Source organism: Balearica regulorum, chromosome 8 (assembly GCF_011004875.1).
Source record: "Balearica regulorum gibbericeps isolate bBalReg1 chromosome 8, bBalReg1.pri, whole genome shotgun sequence".
Taxonomy (NCBI): Eukaryota; Metazoa; Chordata; class Aves; order Gruiformes; family Gruidae; genus Balearica; species Balearica regulorum.
Window position 1 is genome coordinate 12,995,995 of NC_046191.1, and position 19,931 is coordinate 13,015,925.

At 46.0% G+C, this 19,931-nt stretch overlaps 3 protein-coding genes across 4 annotated transcripts; 2 read left to right on the forward strand and 1 right to left on the reverse strand.

Moving 5' to 3' along the window:
• The first annotated feature begins 31 nt into the window (after nucleotides 1–31).
• EBNA1BP2 (EBNA1 binding protein 2) lies at nucleotides 32–6,063 on the forward strand. The gene is made up of 9 exons (XM_075759743.1): nucleotides 32–154; nucleotides 276–359; nucleotides 663–820; nucleotides 1,435–1,558; nucleotides 2,863–2,952; nucleotides 3,210–3,285; nucleotides 3,556–3,646; nucleotides 3,966–4,137; nucleotides 4,489–6,063. The coding sequence occupies exons 1-9, from the start codon at nucleotides 80–82 to the stop codon at nucleotides 4,537–4,539; spliced, it is 921 nt and encodes a 306-aa protein (XP_075615858.1). The 5' UTR covers nucleotides 32–79; the 3' UTR covers nucleotides 4,540–6,063.
• Nucleotides 5,167–19,801, reverse strand: CFAP144 (cilia and flagella associated protein 144). Of its 2 annotated transcripts, none has more exons than XM_075759751.1 (4): nucleotides 19,503–19,801; nucleotides 7,359–7,418; nucleotides 6,359–6,462; nucleotides 5,167–5,300 (listed from the first exon to the last, which is right to left on the reverse strand). In XM_075759751.1, the coding sequence occupies exons 1-4, from the start codon at nucleotides 19,585–19,587 to the stop codon at nucleotides 5,235–5,237; spliced, it is 315 nt and encodes a 104-aa protein (XP_075615866.1). In that variant the 5' UTR covers nucleotides 19,588–19,801; the 3' UTR covers nucleotides 5,167–5,234. The 2 variants fall into 2 exon arrangements, with proteins under 2 accessions (XP_075615866.1, XP_075615864.1); XM_075759749.1 differs by lacking the exon at nucleotides 19,503–19,801 and adding an exon at nucleotides 8,224–8,363.
• Nucleotides 8,535–17,767, forward strand: PIF1 (PIF1 5'-to-3' DNA helicase). The gene is made up of 12 exons (XM_075759731.1): nucleotides 8,535–9,047; nucleotides 9,135–9,240; nucleotides 9,318–9,443; nucleotides 9,540–9,693; nucleotides 10,242–10,356; nucleotides 10,430–10,536; nucleotides 10,954–11,093; nucleotides 11,771–11,877; nucleotides 12,697–12,784; nucleotides 13,424–13,569; nucleotides 14,463–14,654; nucleotides 14,963–17,767. Exons 1-12 carry the CDS (start codon nucleotides 8,568–8,570, stop codon nucleotides 15,017–15,019), a joined length of 1,818 nt encoding a protein of 605 aa, XP_075615846.1. The 5' UTR covers nucleotides 8,535–8,567; the 3' UTR covers nucleotides 15,020–17,767.
• Nucleotides 19,802–19,931: the final 130 nt, after the last annotated feature.

The window sequence follows — 19,931 nt, forward strand, 5'->3', positions numbered from 1 at the left end:
ACCGCGGCCCCGGCACCTCCGGAAGCGACGGCGGAGGCGCGCGCACGCGGCCGGAAGCGGCGGTGGCAGTACCGGCAGCATGGCGTGGCGCGGGTCCCTCTCCGACTCCGGTTCGGACTCCGGCTCGGAGGACTCCTCTCTCTCGGACTCGGAGGTGAGCCCGCGGTGGCGGGGCCGAGGCACGGGCTCGGCGGTGAGGCCTTCCCCGACAGCCGCGGGGTAGGTCCGCCCGGTGCCCTCGCCGGCGGCGCGGCCTGACCGTGCCCTCTCCGCAGCTCCAGGAGGCCTTCTCGAGGGGCGCGCTGAAGCCGGGGCTCAACGTGGTGCTAGAGGAGCGGCCGAAGCGGCGCAACGACGTGGTGAGCGGGGTCTGCGGGGCCGGACGGCGCCTTCCTGGGGCAAGGGCGGAAACCCCGCGTCGGGGCCCGCGTTCCCCAGCGCCGGGTGCGGGGCAGAGGAACCGCCGCTGGGCTTAGGGCCGCGGGGGGCGGGGCGGGGCAGGGCAGGGCAGGCCTCCTGGGTTCCTGCGCTGCTGTGGTCATTTGGGGTATCGCCCAGCGGCCTTGGAGGAGCATCCCACGGGGTGACCTGGAGGTTCAGCCGGGCCGGCCTGGGGGCGGTGGTTCTGTGCGGTGGTGTGCAGAGCTGTGCTTCCTTTGCAGGACGGCCTGAAGCAGTGCCTGTCCGAATTCAAGCAGCAGCTAGCTTGGGTGGAAAGGCTGGATATGACTTCTGGCCAGGTCGTGGACCCTGTCTTGCAGAGCGCTTCCGACAAAGATGCTGTTGATCCTGAGAATGATTTCCAGAGAGAGATGAGCTTGTAAGTGTCAAAGAGAGAGACTTCTTGCAGGGAGAGATTTCTGGCATCCTGCTCTGTGCTTGGAGTCGTGTTTTGCAGGTGTGCTGCAGGCTGCCACGCTGGCTGTCACTCGTGGGCTGTGTCTTTTACATTTGATGGCTGTGAATGTTTTCCACAACAACTACAAATTAATGCTAGTATATTTAACTTATCCTGCTTAATAATGGAAATAATTTCCCTCCGTGGAGCAGACTTCCATCCTTTGCTGAAAAGGTTATTTAAAAAGTTCCTTGGTTGCAGTACTATGGCTTTAACACAGGATATGGATTTTTCTTTGTGGATTTGTTTTGGTGTTATTACAGTTCTCTTGCTCTGCCTTGCCTTTCATAATCAAACATATGAAACTGTAATTGGAAACCAGATAAATGCATATGCACAAGATATATGCGTTAATATTGTATTGGCACCTAAATTGCTTTTAGTAGCACTGAATGCTGTAGGGTGCAGCATGTTGATATAACCCTAGATCAGTTGTTAAATCCTGGTATCAGCTAGCTTATGTGAGCAGAGTTTCTGTTGGTGCTGTGGGATGCCCCGTACCCAGTGACAGAGCTGGTGCTGTGCTGTCTCCGTAGTTACCGGCAGGCTCAGGCAGCCGTCCTGGAAGCCCTACCTAGGTTGCGTAAGCTCCAAGTTCCTACTAGAAGGCCAGATGATTACTTTGCAGAGATGGCCAAATCAGACCAACAGATGCAGAAGGTATGTGCAGTGAATAATGGCTTTCTTTTCTGTGTTATTTGTTGGGTTTAGCCTGTGTTAGGGATTAACTTTAAGGTGTGATGTGTGAATACTTACCTTCATCTCTCTGACAAATGCCTGTGACAATGTTTGTGTTTGAAACTTTGTTTGTGGCAAGAAATTTCTTCCTGTTTAGGTATTTCAGCAGTGTGGGGTTTTCCCTAACAGGTTGGAACATAAAGTAGAAAAACACGGTTTATATTCTGTCCTGAATGTATTTAATATTAAAAATGGAGACTTTTTCTCCATATATGTGACAGTGGTTGTAAAGTTGGCTGTGTTTATGCTCTCTGTCCTAAGACTTGCAGTCAGCTGTGGCATTAATGTGATCCTTTTTCCCTATGTAAGTATACTTGTTTATACTTAGTGTGTTTTGGTTCTTTGTGATTTTAAACTGTGTGTTATTGAATTAGTCTATCATGGGTAGTAAGTCAGATTTGTGTAGGAAATAATTTTGCAAACTTGCTTCTTGATTTGTGGTCTTTGTTCAAAATGGAACCCTAATTTTTGGTTTAGTTTCAGAAAAAAGAATACATTGTATAAGTTAAACAAATATGGGCTGGAGTCTAATTTGGAGGTTCATGTATGGCTTGATCACTGTTTTGATGGCTGATAGAATCTTCCTAGAGAAGATGAAGATTAATAATTAGCTTGTGATGAGGCTTAAGTCAATTCTGCACATTACTATTACCTTCTTTGCTGGCTTCTGTTTGAAGAACAGAGTTTTTCTCTCCTAGTGGAGTCACAGACCAAATCCAGAAGATCTGTGTTGCAGTCTTTCTAATCCCTTGTAATGTGGCATCCTTATAGAAATGTTTGTGAACAAGGAGAGAATGAAAAATATATTTTCTGTGGCATGGAAGGATTGTTGACTCTTTTTCAGTGCTTTTAATAATGACAAGAAAGAAATTATTAAGTCTTCTGCATACACCTGAGTAGACTGACAAGATGTGACAAGATACTCTTGTTTAGCTGTTCCATTAGAGCCCATTACAAGCCCATTGTCTTGTTTCTGTATGAGTTTTGGGGTTTTTTAACAAGATTTTGGCTACAGATCAGTTCAGGAGTTTCTGTAATAACTATTCCAGCCTTGAGTTGAAAGAACATTATGCCTTATAAAGCATTGTCTGATTGAGACATATTTTCGTTTTTACACTCATTGATAGTTCACATAACTATTGCTTTCAGGACTGCACAGCAATCATAAAATTCTCACATTTTCTTTTATGTTACTGATAAATTTTGTTTTTCTATTCCCTAATAAGATTCGACAGAAGCTTAAGAGTAAACAGGAAGCAATGGAGAGGTCTGAGAAAGCAAAACAGCTTCGTGCAATGAGAAAATATGGCAAGAAGGTGAGGGCGAGCTACAAAGGGGACCTATCTATGACAAGAATCTAGAGCCTGAGTGAGGAGCTTAGAAAGTGGGAGCACAGGAGGCTGGCTAAAGTATATGGAATGTGTCTAGTCTTCTGTCTAGCCACTTTGAAGGAAGCCAGAGCAAAAGATGGGATACCTTAAAAAAAAAAAAAAAATTTAAAAAAAAATATATATATATATATATATATGGGACACTACCAGGAACAACACTAACATTCTGCTTCTAATCTCAGGTGCAAACTGAGATTCTGCAGAGGAGACAAAAGGAGAAAAAAAATATGTTGAATGCAGTCAAGAAATACCAGAAAGGTAAAGTTAACTTATCTGAGAGAACAAATGTGTAATGGAATAGTGATGTGTGAGCAGTATAAAGGAGTGTGATGTGTGGTGTCAATCTGTAGTGCCGGGCAGTGAGCTTGAAAGGCTGCTGCTGAGCAGAATCATATGCCAGTGGCAGTGAAAATCCTCCCAAGTAGCTGTTCTTCAGTGAGGGTGATGCATTGCTGTTACTTGCTTAAACTGAAAATTTGTATTTTCTGTGGTGGTAGCTGAGCAACTGTTATGTCTTTGCTCTTGCAGGTCTCTCTGACAAGCTGGATTTTCTAGATGAAGAGCAGACGTCATCTCAGGGGAATAAAAAAGGCATTGCAAGTCAACGGATAAAGAAGGGGTGAGACCAGAAAAGAAAAATATTTAAATGCAGAGCCTCTGATATTTTTTCAGTCTTTTAGGGAATAATTTTATGAAACAAGATAGCTGTTCCGATTAATATTTGTTAAAATAAATCTGAGCTGGCTTTCTGTCCCTAGAGAGGAGGAAAACTGTGGCCAGAATGGAATGGAGACTGAAATGTGCTAATTTCTGTTTCTTCAATAAGAGGGAAAACTTTCATGAAGGCTGATGGGAGTCCATCAGCAGATGCATGTGCCTTCTTGAGAGCTTTGTGAGGACAGGAACATAGGTGACCATGCTATTCGGTTATTTTTCAGACCAAATGCCAAAAGACGATACAAGAATCAGAAGTTTGGTTTTGGTGGGAAGAAGAAGGGCTCAAAGTGGAACACAAAGGAGAGTTTTAATGATGTATCCAGCTTCCAGTCAAAAGTGGCTCACAACAAAGGCCCAGGAAAAGCAGGAAAAGGAGGGAAGAAAGCCCTCAATGTAAGTAAAATGTTGCATGGAAATGACCCTGGTTGGCTAGGAAGCCAGCCCTGATCTGGGAGGGAGAGCTGAGTACATGGAAGTGACAGTGTCTTTGGGAGCGGAGCATAATTCAGTTGCAGACAGAGTTGAGGATGGTGGTTCGGTGTGTGAGCAGGTACGTGAGTGGGGCAGTTAGCAAGTACTGTTTGTTGCTACCTGTGTCCCAAAACCTCCCTCTCCTGAGGTACTGACAAATATCCTCTTGGTATCCTCCCCAAGCTATAGAGCTAGAACAAAGATTGAGAACGTGAAAATAAAGGTCTGAATCTGTCTTTTTTTTTTTTCTTTTTCTTCTTTTTTTTTTTTCAGAAGAGACCTGGAAAGAGAGCAAGGCAGAAAATGAAGAGTCGAGCGCGATAAGAGGACTGTGGTCCCCAGTGGGGTTCCTGTGTTTGTGTGTTGCAAGATGTGTTTCTGCTGTTACCAAGCAGCTAACTGTGGAGCAAGCTGGATGCTTCCAAGTGGCAAGAACAAAAGTCAGTGGAAACTAGTGCCTTATCACTAATTTCTTCTTACTGTCTCTTTTGTTGAAGGATTGTTTTCTACTTAAAGCTTTGGCGTGTGAACGCATTAAATGGTTTGCACAGAACTATGTCTAATTCATGCTTAGTTGTGTCATGAACGGTAGCTGAAGCCTGCCCTTTGTTCCTGTCATTCTGACAGTTTTTCCCACAGCTACTGTTGACATGTACTTGGTGAACTTGAGTTCTGGGTCATGCTGCCGATGTCAAAATAAGAAGTTAGAAGCCTGTCAAGATGTTAAAGTGTTTTTTAGACTATTCATATAGATGAGTTTGGAAACAGCAGTGAGTCAAATGCAGCAATCTTATAAATAGGTTTATTTCTGTAACTACTGTCAGGCTGCAAATCTGGACAGACTGAGGTTTTCTCTTCCTTTTTCTTGCTATCTTCTCTTGCCAGACATCTACCAGACTCACCTAATAACAAGCAGGGCCTAACACATTAGATGTCATTAACTGCTTCTATCTAAGTTATGTGGCTTTGCCACTCTACTGCTGCAGGTTCTCAGACTCCCTGTGCCCCGTGGCAGCCATTTATTTAGTGATCTCAGTCCTCCGGCGTGGGAAGTAGAGTCTGCAATCAGTACGGTCCACGTGAATCTAGGAAAGAAAAATTATGAATAGTCATGTGCTCTTACTAGAACTAGTAGTAGTAATCCCTCCTGAGAAGAGTGATGCATGGTGTTCTTGCTGCTGAGAAATGCCAAAATGACAAACGAGTAGGGTACCACTTATTTGAGAATATACTGTTCACTGCTTCGTTATGGTAGAACCTGGTGAAAAAGGAGAACTTAACATATGAAACAGCATCATGAGTCCTGACTCTATAAATTTAACTCACTTCCCTACACACAAATTTAGTTGCCTTTTTCCTGCCAGCCTAATCCTTCCACCAGTATCTTAGCAGCGTGAAGCCCTGCTGGGATGTCTGTCTCTAGCTTTGTCATGAGTAACTAGTTTACCTGAAGTGTAATATGAAAAGTTGCAGAAGACTATCTCATTTATCTTAATTTTCTTTGTACAAGCCAAAATTAATGAGGCCCTCATTTGCCTTTCTTGAAACACTAATCTACAAAGTCAGTCATCATCGCAGTTATTTGTTTGTCAGATGTGATTGATGTCTCAGCTTGTTAATAAGATTTCTTCTCCTCCTATTTATTCACACTTCCCCAAATGAGTCTTCGTTGGTGTATTCTGCCTCAGGTTTACTCAGCTGATTATTAATTTTATGGCTCTGCTTGCAATTTGTTTGAAAGATACTGTACAGCAGCACATTTCTTTTCATAGTACTTATGTATGTCACTTCACATTGCTCACTTTGCCATTTCTCATGGCTGAATGCTTTAATAAACAGCTGTGACTATATATGTGGCATTTGGCAATATGCTTGGGGTTGACTGTCACTGTAGGTATTTTGCATGCAAGTTTTTCAGGGGAAGTCTACTGTTTCTGTGTTCACAAGCCTATGGCAGTGTAAAGAGTCCTCTTACCTGTAAATTTAAAAAAAATTGCTGTTCATGAACAGCTCCGCTCATTTCTAGTCATTCTTGTTTTCAATATTTGTCACAAATTGTTTTCTTGCATGAATATATTTCAGTGGGATGGGCTGAACCTCTCTGAATCCTGCAAAGAGCTGAGTCCTTAAGCAGTCTACTCACCAAAGGCGTTGTGTTCCAGCCAATTTCTTGGCTTTCAGTTTGTGGCTCTGAATATTTCTTGGTTGGCTCCAGTGCTGCATGGTGAATAAGATTCAGAAACTTGGCTGTTGGTTTAAGAGACACAAATACAAATGAAAGAAAGTACGTTTAAAAAACACTCATCTATGAATATATGTTAGAATGAGGCATCCTAACACTGTCCAAGCAATAGCAAGAAAGCCAAGGTTGGAGGCAACTTCTGCTTCTGTGAATGATCTTGTAAGAGAATGCAGGGTGACATTTCTACTCAAATCTATCCTGATGAAGTTTCAAGATTTTCCTGTCTATACTGTCCTGTTAATTCTATCATCCTCATCTACTGTATTGCAGCATCTTACTTTTTTCATACAACATCTAGTATCAACCAGCGCTCCATGTTAGCTGTCATCTTTCTCAGTTGCCTGAGACCTGTTGCCGTTACTCCTTTTGGGTGTCCAATCCCACCCATCCCCCCTACCCCCAATCCCTGACTAGAGCAGGCCAACCTTAACTGACCAGTAAGGCTTTTAGACAGAATTGGCGTGTTAGAAATACGGGAGCAGTTGCTCTAAGGGTTCCTGTTAGTAGTGCTCTAAAGCAAGACTCAGCAGCCATTTCTTCAGTTTACCATATGCAGTGACTAGGTAGAATCTGCAGTGAACAGACAACATTTGTATAAAACATGTTTCTGGATTTTTTTTTTGTTTTCCCCTGAAAGAGGTTTAGATTCTCAAGCAGAATTTTATAGTATGATAACTAAAAACAAAAATAAAAGCATAATTGCACGAATACAATCTTGTACTGATAATCAAAAGTAGTGGGAAAGGGCCTTAAAGTAGAAACCCCCCCCCCCCAACCTTATGTTTAACAAAAATCACGAATGAGTTTAACTTTCTTATATTGTCACAGGGGTGTTTCTATGTATGTCTTCTTTTAGACTGATTGGAATTTTTTTAATCTTACTTATTAGTGATTTTCTTACCATCTGCTGGTTCTTCTATATTATCATGCCAAGACATAGGCTTCTTGGTGATGGTGTGAACTGGAAAGAAATAATGCAGGTGAATGACTTCAATGTGAATTTAGCATCACGGCCAGGTATAGGATATCCATCACTGCAAATGTTCCTTTTCGTTGTCCCCCAGTTTGGGCCCAGGTATTTCGCTGAAGTCTTAAAGGAAGAACAGCATGTGAACGGAACAAAATGAGTTAGAGTACTAAGGGAAAGGTGATATGCATGCTAAAGGCCCTTCTCTGGGATGCTGCCTGCGTTCATCATGGCAAAGTTCCACCCCACCCTCATGGTGGCCTGCAGGGTGCCAGGTTTCAAACAATTTTCCTTTGGTTCATTTTTGTTTCACGGTGAAACCTACACCTGAGTGAATCTATTCACATCACCCGTCCACGCCACCACGTCCATGACATTCTATGACTGTGAATTGGCAGATAGAAACCGGCCCGGGGCTGAAGAAATGTGGTGTAGTGTTTGCGCTCTGTACCCCATCTTAGCTCTGGGTTTTTTTTGCTCAAGGTCCTTGGATTCCAGATCCTAAATGGTTGCCTCACTTCTACGTGTTTCCTAACGCACCGTCTGTTTGGGAACATTGGTCGTGTCTCAATTCTGTCTTTTGAGCGTGCAGACTGGTTTCTCTGGCACAACAAAAAGCCCACCAGTTGCTCCTTCCAGATCTACCCCTCTCACTGGCCATTGCTGGCGTTCCTGGGTGCAGCTGCTGAGTGCTGCGGGGTCTGCCCCTGCCTCCGACCCGCCCCACGACCCTTCCCTGTGCCCCGCAAGCCTTGTCTTGCGCTCGGGGGTTCACGCCGGTTCTCTCGCGCCGCCTCACCGCGGTGGAGGGGGTTCACGCCGTACTGCGTGTGCAGCCTCTGGCACTGCAGCTCCTTCCGCACTCGCTCGCACAGGAGCTGGTTCTGCCGCACCGGGTTCAGCGGCTCCTTCTCCCCGCTGCGGGCGGCCATGACTCCGCGGGGCTACGCGGCCTCCTGTGGCCTAGCAACGACTCACGTGGTCCCTTGCGAGGGTGCTGATTGGCCCGGCTGGGGCTCCGCCCCCCTTCTCGGACCGACTCCCTTCCCGCCTTCTATTGGCTGCCGAGTTAAAGCTCCTGGCGCTGATTGGCGGCGGCTGCACGCGGCGGGTTTGAACGGCCGGTGGGGCTGCTGTGGCAGGATGGAGGACGCGGAGCTGCGTTGCACGGTGGCTGTGGAGCAGCCGCTGCCGGGGGGACGGGGCCCGCGGCGCCGCGTCCTGCGGGGCGCGCTGGTGCTGCTGGGCCGTAACGAGCTGCGGCAGCCGGTGCTGCGGGTGGTCGGCAGCGGCGGGGCGGCGGCGGCGATGAGCTTCGTGCTGGCCGGTGATGCCGTGCGACTCTTCACGCGGTTCGCGGGCGACGGGCGGGCGGCGGTGCGAGTGGGGCCGGGCGGCGCCCAGGTCCTGCTCTCCGACTGCCCCCCGGACGCGCTGCGCCGCTTCCTCCGCCTCCTGCGGCTCAAGATCGCCGCCGGGCCGCGGGGCGCGCAGCGCGGTCCCCGCCTGCTGGACCGGCCGCCGCCGGCCTTCGCCGTCATCAGCCCGCTGCAGGAGCGAGACCTGCTGCGCGCCCCCAGCCGCCTCCGCGGCGGCGAGGCTCGGGGGGAGAGCCCGGCCGAGGTGAGTCCTGAGGCGAGGGGGGCAGCCCCGGTTACCGGCCCCAGTTACCGGCCCCGCCCTCACAATGCGCCGCCGCTCGTCCCGCAGGTACCCCGCGCGGAAAGGCGGCCCCCGGCGAGGCTCTCGGCGGAGCAGGAGGCGGTGCTGAGCGCCGTGCGGAGCGGGAAGAGCATCTTCTTCACCGGCTGTGCAGGTGAAGGGCTGGGGCAGCTGTCACCGGGTCAGATCCCTGGATTTCGCTGCTGACCTGCTGCTTCTTCCTTCTCCAAGGGACCGGGAAGTCGTTCCTGCTGAAGAAGATCGTGGGCTCCCTCCCTCCGAAGAGCACCTACGCCACAGCCAGCACGGGAGTGGCCGCTTGCCACATCGGTGGCACCACCCTCCATGCCTTTGCAGGTAATGGTCTGCCCGACAGTGAAGGGCTGGGAGCTCTCGCTCCCTTCCCAAAGAGTCAGGAGCTTCCCAAAGCTTTGCTTTCTTCTCCCCTGCCAGGGATCGGCTCTGGGAAGGCACCGCTGGAACAGTGTATTCAGCTGGCAGAGAGGCCTGGGGTGCGCCAGCACTGGCTGGCCTGCCAGCACTTAATTATTGATGAGATCTCCATGGTGGATGGCAAGTTCTTTGACAAGCTGGAGGCAGTGGCGAGGTGAGTGATTGTCAGGTCAAACAATGAACAGAAACTAGTTTCCATAAATTTCCAGGTTGTTTCCTTACTCTGGTTACGTGAATGGATACAAGACAACTATTAGCATAGGGCTGGAAGGAAGCATGAAATCATAACCAGCACTTGGGCTGGCCTTTATCTTGAGATGGGTTTTGAACATGTCCCCAGCTGTGGCTGTTCTGGTTGCTGTTTCCATCTCCGGAGCCAAGTGTTGTCTATAGAGCTGAGCCCAGAATACATGCTGTGCCCAGCAGTTTTCTCCTGCAAAGAGAAGCAGCTGTAGTATAACAGCTACCAAGGAACAAAGACTAGTAAAGACATCTGGGGTGGGTAGGCAAAGGAAAATGAATGCCTGGAAATAGTATTGCTTAATTGTTTGAGTTTTTCTGACACAGCTTAGGATAATCACCTTTTACTGTGGGCAGTGTATGTTTGAATATACTGACAGACTAAGAAGTAACTTCTGAGACCTGACTATGATGAGGTCCTGGAGGGCATTCAAAGCTTTGCTTCTCCTCCTTCCTTTTCAGGGCAGTCAGAAAACGGGATGAGCCTTTTGGAGGAATTCAGCTAATCATCTGTGGGGACTTCTTGCAACTACCCCCAGTCTGCAAGGCTAATGAAGAAACCAAGTTCTGCTTCCAGGTACAAAACTGTCCCTAAACTCACTCTTGTACTTCAAGTCTGCCTCTTTTTTAACAAGAGAATGATTTTCCAGGCAAAAAGCTGGAGGAAATGCATCCACATAAACATGGAGCTTACTGAAGTGCGAAGACAGACTGACAAGACCTTTGTCTCACTCCTGAGTGCAGTCCGTTTAGGCAGGTGAGGAGAAACTCTGCTTTTTGTAATTCCTGCTCCCTACTGATAGAGCAGAGGAAAGAGCAGTTTGTCAGTTCTTCCCTGTGCTCTATCAGTAATGTGTAGCTGGGGGCAATAGCTATAAATGCCTTAGTTAATGTAAGCGGGTTTCACGTATGCTGCTCTGGTAAGGAAGGACCCTTTCTAGGGTCCCTCTTTGCAATTTCTTCTAAGGAATGCAATGGATCCTGAGCTGGCAATGGCCAGGGCAGGGCTGGGGCAGACACTTGCACTGCTCTCCAACTTTGTGCAGTTATCTTTCTCTGTCCCTCTCTAGAGGCCTGGGGCTCGCACAGCCTGATCCAGCTGTGTAGAGGTTACTGCTGCTCACGACCTGTTCCTGATCACTTTAAATAATAATCCCCTTTATCTGCTTACCAGGTGCACAGAGGAGGTTACCAGACTGCTGATGCAGACTGCTGCTAACAGGTCTGAGCATGATGGGATCCTGGCTACACGGCTTTGCACCCATAAAGATGATGTAGAAGTAACTAATGAGAGACGCTTGCAACAGCTATCAGGTGAATGCCTTGGAGAAAGCTTCTGGCTTCAGGGTTGAGTTCTGAGTGGATGCGATGGGGATACTGTGGTATCAGGAGGAACTGGTGTTCTATCATGCACAGCAGCACCAGTCCAAGCTGCGTGTGTTGGAGTTGAGCTGCCTGGGAAAAAACTTCACAGCTTTTTGCTTAAAAATCCACACTGTTACTTCTTGGTGTATAATAGACAGCAAGCTTATTGCTTGCTGCGAGGTAGGTCATTATTGCTTCCATACCACCACTTTTTCTTTCTTATAGTACCTCAGAAAGGCCATGCTCTATCCAGCCATGATTTGAATTAAGAGCTATTTCATTTCTGCCTCCCTGTCTGGCCCTAGGACTCTTCCTTAGTCCTCTTTGGCGATCTGGTGTGGGCAGCAAGTGAAACTGGTCATATGCTCAAAATAACTGCTCAGTTCTTATTTACTGCTGCCCTTTGATTCTTGAGCCTTCTTGTGCTCTAGGAGTTATATTGGGAAGAGAGGCAATAGTGAGCTTTCTGCTATTGGATGCAACAAGGTTTGTGTGAAGATCTGCCAGCAGAGCAGAATGGATATTGAAACGGGAATTGCTGTTGGAAATAAAGGCTGAGCCTCCTGCAATGCTTTGTAGAATATGTTCAATGGTTGCAATATGTTATGTCTTTTTTTCCTTAATAGGAAAAGTGCACACCTTTGAGGCTTTGGACAGTGACCCAATGCTAGTGAAGTTAATTGATGCTCAGTGTCCTGTGGGTGGTAGAGTTGAGCTAAAGCTTGGAGCTCAGGTGAGTGTGTGTGTGTACATACATTTCTGAAAGACCAGTGGATCAAATTGCTTAAGAAAAATAAAAGAATAGCAGATAAATGTATAGAGTAAATTAATGTATAGAATGCAGATTAAGTGTAGAATAGCTATGCCAGGCCAACATAGATAGAGAAGATTCTATCCCACTATTTGTATCCTTTCTGCTTGGAATCTTATCCAGACAGAGAATTAGTTTGATTTAAGTGCAGGACCATGTCTCATGGATGGTGATGACTGCTATGACTTTGACACGCATTTCCAATCAGGTTTAGAAGCTTCCAGGTAGCAGAGAGCACAGGCAGTCCTTGCCTGCAGTCTCAGCTCCAGGTACAGCAGCCCTCCTGACCCATAAAGGTAAGGCACAGCTTGCCACATTTGCAGGACTGGGCACCTTGCTGTGAGCTAGGGCTCTCAGTGTAAAGGATACAGGATTGTGCTTAGCAGCAGCACTGTTTGCCTTGGGAAGTTGTTCCTTAGGTGTTCCCAGAATCTATATATGTCTAGGCTGGTTGGTGTCTGGGGAAGGGGAATCTGTTTCCTTGGATCCAAACTCACGGCTGTGGGCAAGAGCAGCTCAAGTGAAGTGTTCAGTGCTGCAGAATGATGTAGTTGGGAATCCTGGGAAGGAAAGGCTGTGAAACAATTTCAGTCAAATTGGAGATGGTGCTCTATCCTGCAATAGGATAATGTGGCCATATCAGCCTGCTGTGCTTATGCTTCCTGGCTTGAAGCTTACCTGCAGGTAGCTGAACAGGCTGTAAAGCCTAGGCACTAAGGGATTTTTTCCTTTTCTCTGTAGGTGATGCTAGCTAAGAATCTGGATGTGTCTCAAGGGCTGGTGAATGGGGCACGAGGAGTTGTTGTAGGATTTGAAAGTGAACAGAAGGGTAAGTAAGCTTTTTGATCTTTTGTTGAAGGAAGTGGAAAAACAAAAACAATTTATCATTCACAGCTGAGGGCTTGTTAATTTTCTTTGCTGCTTGCTAAGAATAATTTGAGGGAAAGCAGGGAGGAGGTTTTCTCTGCAGTGAGAGGCTTGGGGTTCTCATGAGCTGTGATGTCATGCACTGCATCAGCTGTAGCTATCTGTAGGCCTCTTGTGTTTGCTTTTCTTTATTCTCTAGATGTGTATGCTCATCTGCATTTCCTGTCTGTTGTGTTGAAGCAAGTCTTGGTGGGTTTTTTGTCTTTCTCAGAGAATAAAGTTCTGTTACCTGTAATGTGTATTTTTCTCTGCATCTCAACTGATAAGCAGGAGAATTAAAGTCAGGTAATTTAAGTAGGTTCCAAACATCACGTCAGAACATCCTATTTACTGACTGTGGGTTTAGGGTTTTGTGTTTTGTTGGGTAATTTGGGGGTTTTTATGTAGTATTTTCTCTTTTTAATGCAGCCCTAAAATTAATGGAAGACTGACATGAGGAAAAAGTGGGGAGGGAAAAAAAAAGTGTTCTCAGGCTGCTGCCTTTCTGGCTGTTGAGTGCCAGGAATACATCTCTGTTTCTCTCCTGTTCCCACTCTTACAGGGCTGCCTAAGGTTAGGTTTCTCTGTGGGGTCACACAGGTCATCAAAATGGAGAAATGGATCTTCAAAGGACCGTCAGGAGTTCATCTGAGTCGTCAACAGTTGCCTTTAAAATTGGCATGGGCCATTTCCATTCACAAGAGTCAGGTGGGTGTTCTTATACAGCTATCTGTAGACTTTTACACTATTATAAGCCTTATTTCCTGGATGGGGGACCTCTAGAATATGTGTGTCTAGCTGCAGAGAAGGCAGCACCTCTTCTGCTTGTGATACTCATCTATAGGGTTGATGGGCTAGCAATACTGCTAGAGTTTCTGTAGGGGTGCTGCCATCTCCATAGTTGGTCTTAGACTATAAAGCAGCATTAATTACCACTGTGGACTGATCAAGGTAGTGTTTCCCTGATAGTCACCAGCATTAGTGATCCTGAGGCTTGCAGTGTACCTAAGGAAGCTGTGGGAATCACAGCTGTACTCTTCAGGCTGGTTTCCCCCTTTCGTGATGTGTTGAGTTCCTACCTTTCCAGAAGACTTCATACACATAGATAAATACTTGTCTTGGTATTAGACCTGTGAGTTTTTGTTCCCATGCCACACTGTAAATTCTGCTGCCTCCTGGGATGTCTCTTGGTATAGACAGGGCTGGCCAGGCCTAACCCAGATGGTCTGCCTGAGGACTGCTTGAGACTGGTGGCTGCTCAAGTTAATTACTAGGAGTGAAAACAACAGGATTTCTTTCCCTGCTGTGTTGATTATATGGGATTTGGGGAGTTTCACACAAGAGGCTCACTGGAGTTAGTGGACTCTACTGTCTGCTAGCAATTTCCTGACAGTGGAAAACCGTCCTTTTCTTTCTACCAATTCCCATTTTTTTTAATCAGTTACATAGTCAAACAGGAGACTTCCTTTTTTTTTTTTTTTTTTTTTTATCAAGCCCGTACACCAAGGATGGTACCTTTGACAGACTCGCAGGACAGGTGAGTGTTGATACAGCACAGTGTTCCTGTTTATTTGTAACAAACTTCTCGCTCTCTTTGATAGGGCATGTCTTTAGATTGTGTGGAAATCTCCCTGTCTCGCGTCTTTGAAAGTGGGCAGGCTTATGTAGCCCTCTCCCGAGCCCGTAGCCTTGCAGGTCTCCGTGTTTTGGATTTTGATCCGAAAGTAGTGAGAGCTGATCCTTCTGTGCTGCAGTTCTATAGACAGCTGAGACATCATCAACTTCTAACCCAGGTAACGAAAAATCCCGTGCTAGCAAAGCCTGCCTTGTGTAACCAGGATGGAAGATGTTTGCACTGAGATGCTACTTTTCTTCCAAAGCCAGATCATTCAAATTAACACTTGCACTGGCAGGAGAGATGAAACTGCAGAGAAGAAATGTGGTGGGGCAGCTCTTGGTGGCAAAGTTCTACTGTGGTGTGGGTCCTGTGGGTGAAAGCATGGGTTGGGATTCTTTGATCCCCTTCTTGCAGTAAGGACTGAAGGGGAAGTAGGCACACACAAGAAATCTCTTCTATTTCTTTTTTTCTCCCCCCCCCCAGGATTCACTACACATCCATTCAGGTGCTGATGAGAAGGAGAACTGGAAATGCAGCTGAGAATGTGCTGATGCCTCAGAGGTCAGAAGGGCAGACTGAGTTGCAGCAATCTTGCTTTTGAGTGTATTTGATAATATAAAGTCAAAGGAATTTTTGTAGATATTTGCTACTCTGTATGTGTAGCAGTACCCTGTCTTGTGCCTCTGAAATCTGGAACTTCTGTAGCCCCTTTCTGGGCCCACAGCCTTGAGTCCTTCTGTCACAGATGCAACTCTAGCAAACAAAATGACTGAACAAGGACATGCCTGAGGGACATCTATCCTGTCTGCCTGGTTGCATTTCATTCTCCACATATGTAGGCTGATACTTGTGTGCCTTTCTTCAAGTATACCATGGTTGAGAGATGGAAGGTGTGTATCCTCTTTGCCTGGATGGATCGGACCTGTTCACAAGAGCTGCTGACACAAAGAAAGCAGTGCTAAGTAGCTGGAATACCTGCTTGATTCACCTGCAAGTGAGGAGCTGGGCTATCACTTTATAGCATGCTGGGGTGTTCTTGCCTTTCCCATGCTTAACACCAGGAGGCTTTGCATAACTTCCTCCACAAGCAGAACTGTAAGAGTTATGCATTGCCTGTTATGCTGATGCATAGCCTTTTTATTAGTCTGTTGCATACAATAAGATGTGATTTTTATTTCTTTAACCTTCTGAGATGAGCTGGTACTTTTTAAAATAGGAAGAAGTCCTACCTCTTATACCCATAATTATGGAACTACAAGAATCGTGAAGATCCATTACCCCATTAGCAAGATGGATGCTGGTGGGAGCTCCTCTTATTTTAAACACATGAGGCTTGCTCAAATGGGAGAGAGTTTCTGCTGGAAACAATGTGTCTGACTAATAAGGTGGAAGTTGAATGTGCAATAGGGAATAATGGCCAAGGACATGTGAAGTGACCTGTAACTTCACCTGTTTCAGCAAAAGCAGAGATGAGCAGAACTAATATATTGTCTTTTTTGAAGTCTTAATAAAGGAGAAACTTTTGGTCTTTGTATTTTAGCACATTGCTTAAACTTTAAGTAACTTGTGTATTTTAAAACATTTCATATGTGGGAATAATGTGAAATATCAATATCCAGCTGGAACTTGTCTCTTGTAGGGGAGTGTCTCAGTAACAAAGCCTCTGCAGTCTGAGTGAGTTGAAGGCCAGTTCTTGGCAGCTGCTCTTCTTAAAGCCAGGGGAGGATGTTTACTAGCCAGTGGTTAACATAACAGAAAACAGATTTTGGTAGGATTTCAAAATGTTTCTTAAATGCTTTTTTTTTTTCTTTTCTGGGCTTGAGGGGTAGAGTTTTGGAGGAAGCAGTAGTAGAAAACAGAAGAGTGAGAATTATTCAGAGGTCTTTGCTCTAAGAATGGGTTATTAATATATCGGCACATCGTTTCTTCAAAGAAGTCTGGTGGGCAGTAGATGGAAGTACCTGAACCTGGGGCTGGAATCCATGGAAGGTGAGACCCTGCCCCTCCCACTGCAGCTGTTCCTGGTGCTACCCCGGTCTTTCAGACTCTCTGTATGTGTGAATTTTATAATTTTTTTTAAAACAACACCTTCCAATCATTTTGAGCTGGACTTAAGCTGTTTGTCCACCTTGGAGGAACTGGAAAAAATGATCTTCCCGTGCCCACACCCCTAGGAAGGAAGGCTAAACCATCACTGCTGGGGCAGATGAGTGTTGAGGTGTGATTCCTTGGCCTGCGGCTCCCAAAGTTCCCACCAGACCTGGGTGAGGGCCTGACTCCATTGCAGCCCTGCACCCACAGGGAGACTGCTGCAGGTGTCCCTACCCAGCCCACAGGCTGCGTCCCCCAGCCAACTGGGTGGCAGTACCCAGTTGGGGTGACTGAGCATGGGGGTGCTAAGGTTCAGCCCTTTCCTCCTGTGGCACACATGGAGTGCAGGTGTGGCAGGCTGGCCCCAGCCTTTCCTTGGACACTTCTTTCCTTGGCTGCACATCAGCCTTACCCTGCTGTGCATCCCCATCTTGCAGCACTCTTGTCCTTTCCTCACACTGCTGTTCTGCAGTGGGTGCCCTCGCTGAGCCTCTAGGCTGTGCCACTTGTGCTTCCTGCATTGTTCCAGATGTGCCTCAACATGCATCCTCCACTTTTTGTTGTGGGTTGAGTTTTCGCTTTCATTTACCTTGTACTACAGATCATCTATTCACATGGTATCCATCTTCCCCTCATGCCCTTTGTGCAGGTGCTCAGAAGCTGTGGGTGCTCTAACTGTCGGGGCAAGACTGCTTGTGCAGGCGGGGAAGCACAGTGGGTAACCTAAAAGCCCGTATGGTTGGCCAGTGGGCTGGGGCCAGTTTGCACTCTTGTGGGTTTTTAGAGATGGGATGCCACAGCAGGAGGGCTTTGTGTTGCATCGGAGGTTGAGGTGTGGGGTCTGAAATGCTCGGGGATGTTAAAGTGAGTTTTACTATTGGGGTAGACAGTTAGGAAGAATATGCCAGGCACTTCCAGTCACATGCAATACATTGATTTATTGACAGCCTGTGTAAGAGTAATGAGATAATGCACGTTCAAATCCTTTAATATATCTTTAAAAGTTCTTGTAGCACTATAATGACATGATAATTTAGAGCATAAGAGGGTTGATTATGTACAATGCAAATAAACTTTTAATTGTGATCTTGTGAAGCAACTCATTTAACTGCAGCTTTCATGGATTTAGGGACTGAAATCTTCCAGTTGTACGGGGTTTTTTGGTGCCAATCTGAAGTTTGAGGTAAAACACTAAGCAGAACTTAAAGCTGGAAAGGGTAATAAATATTTCATGTTAGTATTAAATGTACATGAAATATTGTGGTTGCCCTCTTGGAGGTGGAGCAGCGGGAACAGGATAGCAGTGGCTTTTGAAGGGCTGGCAGCTGTCCTGAGGTCAAAAGGGGTCTGTCTGTGTAAAATTTGGATGTTCTTGCTCACTTCCAGCTAAAGCAGATGTAGGGATGGGGGCTGAGGCTGAAGACTGACATTTAAATCCTAAAAGGAGCAGTCAGGACAGATCTGAGCTGTCAGACTCTGTCATGGCTCCCCTGCAGTCAGGATTGTGACAAGGCTGCTTTTTTTTTTTTTTTAACAGAATAATGCTTCCAGATATGAGGTAAACATCTTATAATACAGTAGAAATCCCTTCTTCCAAATACTCCTTAAAATGTTACTTTTTCTTGCAGAGGGATATTAATTAGTCTGTAGCTAGCACCCAGTACACCAACATGGGATTTTTTTTTTAATGGAAGAACAGAACTGCTCATCCTCTCTTCATTAGTAAGTAAAAAGAAGAATCTGAAGATTCTTTTTACAAAGGCACCACAAGGAATTTTCAAAATGTCCGGTGATGCTGTTGCTTTGCAGCTGCTGAGGCAAGGTGGTCTTAGCAGGTTAGACTTTTTCAAGGACAATTTACCTGGCTTGTGACAGAGCAAGTACATATGCTATTCTCAGCTTACACAACCTAGAGCACTGCCCCAGTGTGAGTCTTCTTCACAGGTTGCAGTCCTTCAAGAAAAAATCTGCTCCACCATGGTCCTTCCAGGAGCTGCAGGGAGTCTCTGCCTGGGCACCTAGACATCCCCCTCCCTGTGTGACCTGGGTGCTCACAGGGCTCATTTCTCCCACTCTTTACCTCAGTCCTCACAGCCATGTAGTGTTTTCCCCTTCTTAAATGTGTTACCACAGAGGTGCCACCAGCTTTGGTGGTGGTCTCTGCTGTGGAACTGGCTGGAGCCGGTTGGGACCAGTTGTGTCAGGCAGGGGGCAGCCTTGACCTCGCCTCACAGAGATTCCCGCCAACACCTGGACACAGGCACCTGAAACACCAGGTTTCGAGTGTGTTACCTTCCTTCAAACCTGCGCCTCTACCTGCTCCTGGAGATGCTTGTACCATTTGCATGGTCATGTATCTTGGGATACAGAGGTAAGGCTGGAGGCGCTGTGGTAAGTAAAAAGGGAAATGGCCAGTGATGGAGGAACCGCCCTTTCTGTGTGGTGGATGGCAGGAGGCAGAAGAAGGAGGTGGCCTGCAGAATGGCTGGAGTCCAGCTAAAACAAGAGGCATGCCAAGAGGGTGCATGGTACTGCAGCGAATGGCTGGGTTTCATTACTGTACTCCAATAAATATGAGGAAATGAATATTGTCTTTCCACTTTCACAAACTGAAGAAAAAGTATTTAAACATGGCTTTTGCCTTAACTGCAGCTATAATTAAGTGAATTAAACTAGAGTTTGATTCATAATTGGTATTTCTGTTACCACAAAGTACAGCCGTTCTCTTTTCAAATACATTAAGCTGTAAGAAACTGCTTTATACCAGCTAAAGCTTCATAATACATTTATGTGTTATTGGAAGCATAATTCACATGCAGAGTGTTATTAAAACCTTACCAGCTTCCAGTTTAAATCTTTGTACAGTGATTTAACTCCCTTCTCATTCTTTACGTGACATTTTCATAATAATTAAACAAGAATGTGTCCTTACAGTCTGTACCCAGAAGTCCTGTGGTGCGCATGAAAGGCAGCAATAGTCCTGTTGGTCTCAGATGCTGTAATAAGATTATGTCCATGATTATGTCCTTCCTATCCAGAATTACTCTGAATAGATCAAACAAATGTTACTCTCAAGTAATGGAAATACAGTGTGATATAGGCTATGCTATGAATGCTAATAATGTCATTTTTCTCATAGATATTTAAAGTTTCTCATTTTATATTATGCCATTCTGTGACATGTAATTGTCTTCTGCTGCTAAATCTAAGAAGTTCTATTATTAGCATGAGAAAAGACTTGAATTACTGGAGATCATGTTTAAATGTGTAAAATCTCTATCTCACTATTTCCTGTATGATAATTTTATGCTTGTTTCTATGACAGATTATAAGGATGTTGGAAGGAATATTTAGCTAAGCT